Source organism: Nestor notabilis, unplaced genomic scaffold (assembly GCF_000696875.1).
Source record: "Nestor notabilis isolate BGI_N333 unplaced genomic scaffold, ASM69687v1 scaffold3229, whole genome shotgun sequence".
NCBI classification, from domain to species: Eukaryota; Metazoa; Chordata; class Aves; order Psittaciformes; family Psittacidae; genus Nestor; species Nestor notabilis.
In genome coordinates this window covers 3,857-14,609 of record NW_009943979.1, presented here as the reverse complement: position 1 = coordinate 14,609, position 10,753 = coordinate 3,857, and the positions used below count along the sequence as shown (strand labels likewise).

General features: G+C 34.7%; 1 protein-coding gene across 1 annotated transcript in view; it reads right to left on the bottom strand.

The window, feature by feature from the left end:
* The window catches only part of LTN1 (listerin E3 ubiquitin protein ligase 1), a 27,841-nt gene that overhangs the window by 14,550 nt on the left and 2,538 nt on the right, over positions 1-10,753 (bottom strand). Inside the window, exons 4-12 of the mRNA XM_010022207.1 lie at positions 10,147-10,199; positions 9,525-9,705; positions 8,567-8,740; positions 7,298-7,488; positions 6,531-6,678; positions 5,363-6,148; positions 4,822-4,863; positions 3,595-3,787; positions 990-1,238 (exon numbers count right to left, since the gene is read on the bottom strand). Coding sequence (XP_010020509.1) covers positions 990-1,238; positions 3,595-3,787; positions 4,822-4,863; positions 5,363-6,148; positions 6,531-6,678; positions 7,298-7,488; positions 8,567-8,740; positions 9,525-9,705; positions 10,147-10,199 — 2,017 coding nt within the window. The remainder of the gene's footprint in view (positions 1-989; positions 1,239-3,594; positions 3,788-4,821; positions 4,864-5,362; positions 6,149-6,530; positions 6,679-7,297; positions 7,489-8,566; positions 8,741-9,524; positions 9,706-10,146; positions 10,200-10,753) is intronic.

Sequence of the window (10,753 nt, the reverse complement as noted above, 5' to 3'; positions counted from 1 at the left end):
AATTGAAGGAAAAAAAAAAAAAAAAAACCAACAACAAAACAACAAACACAAGCAAACCCACCACAAACAGGTAAACTCAAATTACAACCTCCAACATAAAGCAACAATCACATGTCTAAAAGTCCTATTGCAGGAAAAGAATTCCTTTTTCTATGAGGTTACATGCAATAACTATCAAGGGCAAATACAAAGGTTTCTTGCTGTACAGCAATTTTAAATTCAGCCCAACACAAAGGTAGTATTTATTTGAGATTAAGAGGAATTTATGTTCCTGTTGTCTTCTACAGTATGTCCTATGGTCTTCAAAAATCACAGATCTTTTTTTAAATACTGAAATACTGAACATTCACAACATCAAGAGTCATTTACAAAGCAGCAGTGGTTTTCAGGCTAGCGTTGTCCCACTTCACTTCTATGACTACACTGTAACTTTTCCTCCTTTGTATCTATGTCAGTAAACTCATATACTGATTTATCACCCAAATTCTGGATTGAAAGAATATAAGTCAGGATCTCAGTCTGACAATGAGACACTGGTGGAGAGAGGAATGGGTCACAATTTGTCAAAGCAACTTGATTCATATAAATGGTTTCAGAATAAATATATGTATCTTTAATGAAGTGGTTGCACACATTTTTTCACAGGATCCCCATATTGCAGAATGGAGAAAAAAAAAAGTTCATTCTTTGTACTTCATAGATCTTAAATAATTTATGTAACATTCCAAAAAGTGTTGAATATCACAGACTCAAAGATAGCTGAAGCATAGGGATACTAACATCAAAAAAGTTTAACTCCTTGTAATGATGTACAGGACTTGATGTTGAGCAGTAACTACTGACACTGTAAATTAAAGCACAAATTTTCATGTCAGTTACAGCTTCAAGTGCTCAATATCTATGAACTCAATATTCTATTATATGTTTAATGCAAAAGACGAAGTCAGATGTAATCATCAACTACAAAAAAGTTTGGTTGAAGTTTTTTTCCAAATTACCTGTTAAGTGTGTAGCATCCTGCCTCTGAGCACACAGTTGGAAGATGGTAAGCAGCAAGTCTTCTGAGGATGGCATCAGTAAACATCCTTTAACTGAGCTGAAAAAGCTTGAGGCTACATCGCAGATGAAAGATACTGATGGTTCAGTATTTCCAGCTTCAGAAAGATCCTTAGCTTTAGACAGAGCTGCCTGAAGTTTATCAATAATCTTTTCAACAAAAGTTTCACCAATCAAAGATTCTATTGGGGAGAGGAAAAGACAACATGCTTTGATTGCTTGATAAACATGATCATTCAAAGACATCACATAAATATATGTACCAATTTTTCTTTACTAATTTTGAATGCAAAATAAAGTGCAAAGTCATTTCAGTCTAATGTATAGCTAAACTGTCTTATCCCACAGTTATCAAGGACCACCTAGCCAAAGTTTCACATTGCCGAGTATCCTTTCTCTAAACCAGCTACAGCAGCTTAAACAGAAGATATAAAATAGAGCAAATACAGAGTGATTACTTTCCTTTTATGACTTCCTAGCTTCTGGCAATTAACTGTGAGCCAGATATTACATCTGGACCATTGCATATAATTAATCCAATCAGACCAGACTTTAGTGAATACACTTAGTCCATTTCCCATGAGATATAAGTAGGCTTATCCCATTTATTCTCAAACTCCACAGCATCTTGTGGCAATGAATTCTCTTATTTAATTACAAACTGTATGAAGAATTATAGTTTTCTCTTTCCTCAAGCCTATCTGAACATCTGTAAGCAATCTCAGGCTCTTCCACTTAAAAAAATAACAAAAAACCTCTTCCTATTTGCTTTTTCCATACGTATTATTATTTTATGGCTCTTTACCACAACGCCATCCCAATCACTTCCATCACAAGCTGAAAAGTTCTAGTCTGTTTTATTACCTCTACAAGCAGAAGCTACTGCATTTGCCTAACCACCCCTGCCATCTTTCTTTGGCCATATTTTCATTCCATCATACCCTTTTTAAAAAGGATATAGGTAACAAGAATATTGTGGTGACCAAAACTACAGATAGTATTCAAGATACTGACACGCCAATGCTATAATACTTTTCATTTGTCCCGTTCTTTTCACAGCAGCTCCTAATAACCCATATTCCTTTTTTCGTTGCTGACCACCAATATGTCATTTACAGAGAACTTTTACAATGACTGAAGATCTCTTTTCTGAATTTAAACATCTCAAAGCCTACGATACATTTACAGTAGTGTTCTTCCTACGTATACTTTTGATATTTATTGGGTTTGAATTTCATCTGTAATTATATCTGTTATTCATTCAATACCACAACACATTGTTATGGCTCTGTGAAGTTTCAGTTTTGATTACTCTGAATAATTTATCAGAAACAAGTATCATCTTTCCAGTATTTAACGTTCTTCATCTTTATTTCCCATCATCTGACAGGTTACTGATCCATGAAAGGCCCTTCCACTTACTCCATAACAGTTTACCTTCAAAAATTTAGATGAGAGATCTACAAAAAAAAAAAAAACCCAACAAAAAAAAACCCCAAAACCCCCACTTTTTTGAAGTTCACATACTCTATTTTGGCCAAATCACTAAGTCAAGAAACACTATAGCTCCTGAAAGTCCCCTAGACTTTACCCAACACGCATTAAAACCAGGCCACATAGCACCCAGCCCAAAATGAGCTCAGCAATACATCCAGCTCTAGTGCCAAAAAGCAAAGTCACTGGACAATCAGCCCTAGGACGCCACTGACTCATAAGTGAACAAGTTTGTTGAAAACTCTCTCTTGAGGGAACAGGTTTTCCTGATGCTCCTCTACATCAGAAGTTCCAGTAAGAGAAATAACAATCTTCCAAGATATTCAGGATGCACTACCTATGAACATCCACTGCAGTCAACTTGTTGCATGCAATCTTTGACACTTGAAAGCACCACAAGTGTGCCCAGCTTTCAGATAAACTGAAGTATATCACCTCAGGGATCAAAGCAAATGCTGAGTTTAACAAAACACAAATGACAAGTTTACATGGAAAACATCAAGGAAATTGAACTCCGCTAGAAGTCTATATGACAGATACCACAAAATGCAATGAAGACATGAAACGGGATGTTATTAATAGAAAATAGATTGCATATATAGCATAAATCCACATACATACAGTTTTTAAAATATATGAATCTAACTGAAAATGGCTCGAAGCAATTTATAGGTCCTGTAACAAGGCATAAGCAACACATGCATGGTTTCATAACAATGATTTTTGATATTCTAGTTTTGACGGTAAGTTTCAGATGCTCTGGTTCAAAAAGGAATATTATTTTACAGCACATCAGCTAATAACTCAAACTTACTTAAATTTTCCCTAGGTTTTCCAGACTTGCAAATATGAATCTGCTCTTTAAACACAGACTTTTGTTTAGCAACACAAACAAAAAAAAAAATTACAATGTCACTGCTGCAAGCTAGTGTTTGCGAAATTAAACTGGACATGGTTAATTGGCTTAGGTAAAAAACCAAACACACACATACACACACACACATCCCTTACATTTCACAAACTCCAAGGAATAAATATGCTTACCATTTTTAACATGTTGCGACAATACTAAGCTCAGGAGGGTCCACCTTTCAGAAGAGGATGATTCTGATGAGGCTGCTACAGGTTTTAAACCCAGGTGACACAGATCATCTGTCAGCACTACAAGTCTTTCTCCAAGTGTATCTCCTTTCAGCCAGTCAGAGACTAAGGAAAGTTTTGTTGTGCTTGAGCATGCCTGAATCAGAAGAAAATAACTCTAATAATCTTTTGGGATATTAATTTTTATTACTAAGCATAAGACTAATATGTCAAACCTACACACACAGAGTGGGAATCATATCATCTGCCATAAACAATAAGTCTCCAGGTGTTTACACCTGCAATAATCCTCCCAACTTTCTTTTTGCTCAGAGACAGCAACTTATGGCTAGGTTAGAAACAAGTCACCTTCTGAAAGCTCTTCTTTTCCCTTTTCTCCAACTATAAAGACTAGGGAATGCCTATACTGGCATTAGAAAGAAAACTTTCAGATTTTGTTTCAGCCAAATATTTGCAACATAAAATCTATTTATAGTATCTGAATTTTTCTAAAAATAAATGGGACACAAATCAGAAAATTATTTTGGTGATAAGCCATTACAAGGTATAAAATCATAAAAAATGAGGATACCCAAAATACACATTCTCTGTGAGGAAAGATACTGTGGTCAATGTACTGGATTGTTATCCAAGTGCTATGAGTTCTTGCCCAAAACTTGTAATATGCTTCATATTTCATCCCAAACAATCACGTAAGTATCAGTTTCTCAATATCCTGTGTGAAAAATGGTATACTATCTTTCCCTTGTAAGCCTAGTGTGAGGGTGATACAAATAATCACTTTACATATTGGTCTAATACCCAACTCTATTCCCTCTACCCTAGAAGGGATAACAAGAAGGAAATCAGGAAGCCCTCTGGCTCAAAGAGCCAACTGACCAAAAACAGAAGGGACAAAGATGCTTTTGTTTTGGTATCATCTTTTCATTTCTAAGACTGTCCGCAGATTTAAATGCAGTTAATGTTAACTTCATTAAATGCTGTTTTAACGTTTGTTGAGTGGTGTTTATTTTAACAAACTATTAGTACAAGATTTTCAAACTATTGAAATTATAACCACTTAAATAAAAAAAAAAAAAAAATAATAAAATAAATCAAACACATGCAACTCTCAAAAGGTAACACCAGGGAAATATTCAAAACAAGAATTAAAAAAGTCTTAATAGGTACCTTTTGAATTATCTGGAGAAAAATAATCCATTTCAAATCCATCTGAAAAGAAAAACAAAATTCCACAACATTTAACAAAATTTTTGCTGAACAGGAAGCATTTAATACCATTTTAACTTTGTTTACAACTTTTCTGTAGAGGATAGCAGAAGTTGCTACATTTCAGTAACAAAGTTAGTGTTTATGTTATTTTTGGCTTCCAAGTCTTTCTCTGTCACAAATATTTATTTGTACGAATTATAAGAAAGAGTCTATATTTATAAGAAAGGCTACCAATGACTATTATAAAAACACACTGTATAAAGAAGGAAGAGCAGAGAAATTCTGATGTTACTTTTATTGATCATACCATACAGAAAGGGACATGCATCAACCTTTCACCCCAACATCGTCATGTCAGCCTTCCCTAAATCTACCTTTCTGATGCTGAACTTATAAGTTCATGTAGATTACCTTCCAAACTAAAATTATTAACCAGCCACAGCCCACAAAAAGACTAATCACTTTAATAAAAACTAGTAACAAAATGTAAAAGTCATACCTTTGTTAAATTGTCAAGAATTATTTTCCTTTCATCATTACTGCTGCAACAATTAAGCACGCTGTACAAAATGTCGACCAGAAAATGGGTGTCTTTCCTCCAGTCTTCTTTCAGCCAAGTTATTAAATTCGTATACAGAAATTGTACAGATGGACTTTCACAATGAGCTTTCATTTCATTCTGGGATTCAGCTTGAGCAGAGTTTGTATCATTGCCCTGCTCTAAAAGTACTTGAAAAACTCTGTTTGATGAAAAAGAGTTGAGCAGGGCAGAAAGAAATTTCAAATGCTGTTCTGACTTCTGTTCATTGACATACACGATACTCAGTTCAGCAAGGCTGCAGACTAAATTCTCTAAAGGTTCTTTCCTTAGAAGTGAACTATGCTGCAAGCCAGCCTCTATTTCAGAGTCACTATTTCTCACTTCCATAAGCTTTCCATTCTCTGTGTTTCTTTCAGATTCATCCTCATCTGTAAATCTGATTTTTAGAGATTTTCTGTTGTTTGGTTTTGTAGCACTCTTTGGATTCTGAAGAATTTCTAGCATACCAGATATGGCAAACAATGATTTCTCCTCAGCATCCAATGTATCAACATGAAGCACACACATTTTTAAAAGATGGTCCCAAAAGTCTGACAACAGTTTCTGGAAAACTTCATCTGTGCCATCACCATCGGGGAGTTCTGCTTTAGCTTCCCAGGAGCTCAGCGTTTCTGCTATTTGATAAAAAAACGGTCCATTTTGTAATCTGGGCTCCTTAAGTACAGCATTGGTGAGAGGAATTAGCTATGAAGACAAAAAAGTTGTCAAAGAACAGTGATCCAACTAAATTATCATTTTACTCTTTATGATACCAGGAAATTCTAATTCGGAAAAACCTTCCAGAAGCAATTCTGAAAACATCAGAATTACACATGCGTGAACATTTAGTAAAAATATAAAAAGTGGGATGCCTTTTTTTTTTTTAAAAATATAATTTAAACTGGACAGTAAAAGGGATGATTTTATAAAAAGGAAAAAAATTACTAAATTCAGTAGAATTATTTTTTTCCATAAAATCTAGTGAAAATTTCAACACAGAAGTAAATCCTCACAGAAACATACATTTTTCTTCAACTTTGAATTATTGACTGTACATGCAATGATATCAAGCATTTCTAATAAATACCTGGTCATATATAAGCATTTGATGAATTTGCCTTTGGTCACCTGCTTCGTCTATTTTCTGTAGTATGGCAAAGCGCAGACACTCCATAAATGCAGTTACAATTGCTGAACTTTCTGAAGGGCTGGCTATCGCTCGCTCACTTGACAACCTATTGAAAGGCAACGTTGGAGGGAGGGCAGGCTCAGTCATGTCAGCTTCTGAGAAACCCAGTATGTGTGTAATGAATGTAAAAACTTGGTTATGCTGTTCTTATCCAGACACCAATATGAGAATATAGAATCACAGAATCACTGATGTCAAATCAAATCAAATTCAATAGGACATATTTAAAGCATCCAAAGAATACATTCAGGCATTTACTACAACTTATTTTAATATAACTTTTTCATGTAGTTTTAGCATTCACAAAAAAACCCCAAACTACATTAATAGAGGAAACATAACCGGTCAAGCATACTGTCTACTGTTTCAGCTGTTTGTCAAAACTCCTTTACAATTTTCTACACACACCTCAGAGGTTTAGAAAGTATCACTTTCTGTCATTACAGAAAAAAAAAAAACAACCAAACAACAACAACAAAAAAAAAAACCCACAAAAAAAACCACAAAAAAACCCACAAAAAGACAAGTTTCACCATAGCCAGTTTGAGACTGAAGAACTGTGAGTTGTTACTTATCTTTAAATACTTCAAAGAACACTAGTTTTCCTATTTCCAAATGTAAAGGAAACTGATTTTAAAACAAATAAATAATTTTGTAGTTCATACCCTTTAATTATAGAGCTGAAAAAAGTTCTGAAATATTCCAGCTTTGGTTCTGCAATGCCAGGAAGTATCTTGCTAATAAACGGCAAGAGGTTTGGGTATATAACAGTAGCTAGTCCTTGTCCACCTTCTCGAAGCACCGCCCACAGCTTTGGCAGAACTCCCTTTTTTGCGTTTACATGAGTCCAACAGTCCTACAGAAAGAAATACACTTATTGTAAATTAAATGAGAATGTGTTGTCTTGGAAGAGCTCCCAAGCTAGATATTTAGTATACCTGTGTTGTAGCTGAAACAAGTTATTGTACAACTTAAATTCACTTGCCCAGTATTTTTAAGACTCGCTTTCTCCCAATCTCAGCTTGCAAATTTAAGAAGTTAACATGACAAAACTGTTCCCGTATTGTTTAACACCAATTGACCTTCCCTGTTACCAAAACACAATTAAAGGCTTCTCTTTAACAATTGTTTTAAGGATGCTTCATAAAAATCATTATTGTAACTGGTCCTGTATTTAATCCTGAGTTCTCATTATCAAAAATAAGCAACGATTTCAAAATCCTAACTTTAGAAGCATCACTAACTTCAAAATTCCCCTCAGAATTTTTCTGATGTTTACAAAATATCTTGGCACTTCCTCTTATATCCCAAAGTTTTTTGTTATCTCATCTGATTTATCATAGTTCAGATACCTATATTTATAGCAAGCTGAACAAAGATCTTATTTATTTTTTTCCCCATAAATGGTTACAGTTTATACCAGCAGCTGCAAAAGAGAACAGCAGCATTAAGCCCTCAAAACATCCCCGTCTACGGCAAAACCACTCATCCTGCTGCTAATAAATTCAAAGCTGGTATTTCACTTAAAAAAACCCCCACCAAAATTATAGAACTTAACGTTAAATTAGAAGGGGAAAACAAACAAACCAAAAATGCATATCAGGTCATTTCTGTAACTGTCTTTAACCAGGAAAAAGGTTTTAAGTATTATTTTATTTATTAATAACTATATTTAATCAAAAGGATTCAGGTTAATTTGATTAAGCTCATAAAACATCTCTGATTTTAAGACATGCTGAATACAATGTATTTGAAAGTTACACTGAAACCCTACAATAAAAAATAAAAAAGGAGCATGTAGCACTGGTAAGTTCATGTTATTAACCAGACCGAAAACCCAGTCAAGCTGTTCTTACTAATTCTACACAGAGAACAGCACTTGGTGGAAAGTTAAATTCAAGTAAAATACCTGCCCCTTAGGTTTCCCACATTACCTCAATAGTAGTGACAGCATAAAGTACAGCTTCCCAAAGAGCAGCACACACCACTGCATCACTGTCATCGATGCTGAGAAGAACAGCAGGACAAGCTCTTGGTGCTTCAGCCTTCACCAGCTCAGGCAAGTACTGGCAAAAAGCAGAAGCCAGCTCGAAGAAAGCTGAGCGAACCTGACATAGGCCACAGAAAAAAACCCCCAAATTTTAGTCAATTACAACACTTTGTTGTAGTTTTTAACATTCCTTTTAAAGTCACCATAACTTACAACACATGATGCCTGTATTTTATCCAATCAGCAAACATTTAAATATTAAAGAAAAAGAAATTATTTGATAAACCTGTTTAATATTTAAAAGCATTTTTTAGTTATAAAATGCTTATCAAAAATTTTATTTTAATATACTTCTCAAAATGCATATTTCCAAAATGCATCTTAAAACTTTTTAACAAAACACTACCAGAATCAATTTATGCACTATTGGTCTGAGCAGACCAAAGACCAATAAAACGGTTTAAAAAAAAAAAAACAAAAAAAAAAAAAAACAAAAAAAAAAAAAAAAAAAAACAAAAAAAAACAAAAAAAAAAACCCACAAAAAAATCCACAACAACAAAAACAAAAAAACCCCAAAACAAACAAAAAAACCCACACAAATAAAAAAAAACCCCTCCAAAAAGCATTAAGAACACATGCAGTAAGATGACACAGTTTGTATCAGACAACAGATTGCCAAGAAGTAGATGATGGTGACACAGAAATAACAAATTAGCCTACTGGGCAAAGTTTAGAATTATATTGTCTATTTAAAGCCTAGAAATCCAAATACTGTTTCAAACATAATTCAGCAAAGTACAAAGTTAATTCTTGTAGAAAACAAGTAATTAACACTTGCCTAGGTTCAGTGTATTATCTTTAACTAAAACCAACCAAAAGAAAGAAAAAATTAAAAAGTCACCTGTGGTATGTTATGTTTGCTGTATTTCCAAAACTTGTTTTGGGACAGAAGTGACATTAACTTTTCCTCCAGTGAATGCACCTCTTTCTTTGGCAACATGCTCAGCAACTTTTTTAAAGCTAACAAGGAACAGGTCAGAATCCGGAAAAATTTGGCTTCCCGTTCTTCTTCTGGTACAGTTCTCAGAAAACAAAGCAAAACAAATTAAAGTGAACCATAAATAAATCAGGAGGCTTCTCAAGCTCTTCTAAACTGAGTAAACTAAATTGTCTTGAGCTGTTTTATGTTCTTTTGATTTCAGAGACCAGCAATGCAAATACATAAACTTTCCATAGGTTCCGATACTACCAAATCACATTACAAAGTGCTAGTAAAAGAGAGAGTTTCAAGTCATCTGTCTTCCAGCTATTCAAAAATGCCACTCCTCAAAGAGCTGAAACAAGAATTATACAACTGATAAGTATGAATGCTTTTGAAAGTAAGTCCCAAAGAAAGTTGCTGGGATCTGGACTCAAATAACTATTCTGTTTCCTGAAACAAAACTAAGTCAACTACTTCCAGGGACACAGGACCCAATACAGTCTAAGACTTAAACCATATACATTAGAGTAGGCTAACATACTGGGGGTCACTGAGTGTATCGGGTGTTTCTTTCAGAAGGTGATCTTGAAGTACCTATGGGAAAAAAAAAACCCACATATTACACATGCGAATCTGATGTTTATATGTGAATAATATAGAATCACAGAATAATTAGGGTTGGAAAAAAAACTTAAGATCACCTAGTTCTAACCCTCGTGCCATGGGCAGGGACACCTCACACTAGACTAGTCTTGGGTGACATGGTTTAGTGTGTGGTGTCCCTGCCCATAGCAGAGGGGTTGGAACTAGATGATCTTAAGGTCCTTTCCAACCCTAATTATGATTCTATGATAGACCACGTCCCCCAAGGCTCTGTCCAACCTAGCCTTGAAAACTGCCAGGGATGGAGCATTCACCACCCCTTTGGGCAACCTGTTCCAGTGCCTCACCACCCTCACTGTGAAGAACTTCTTTCCTATATCTAACCTGAACTTCCCTTGTTTATGTTTAAACCCATTACCCCTTGTCCTATCACTACAGTCCCTGATGAAGATAGTCTTTACATTTTTCAGAAACAGCTCTAAAACTTCACAAACTCCAGGTCGAGTCTTTTAAACACATTTTAGACACGCTAGTGAACAAAAACA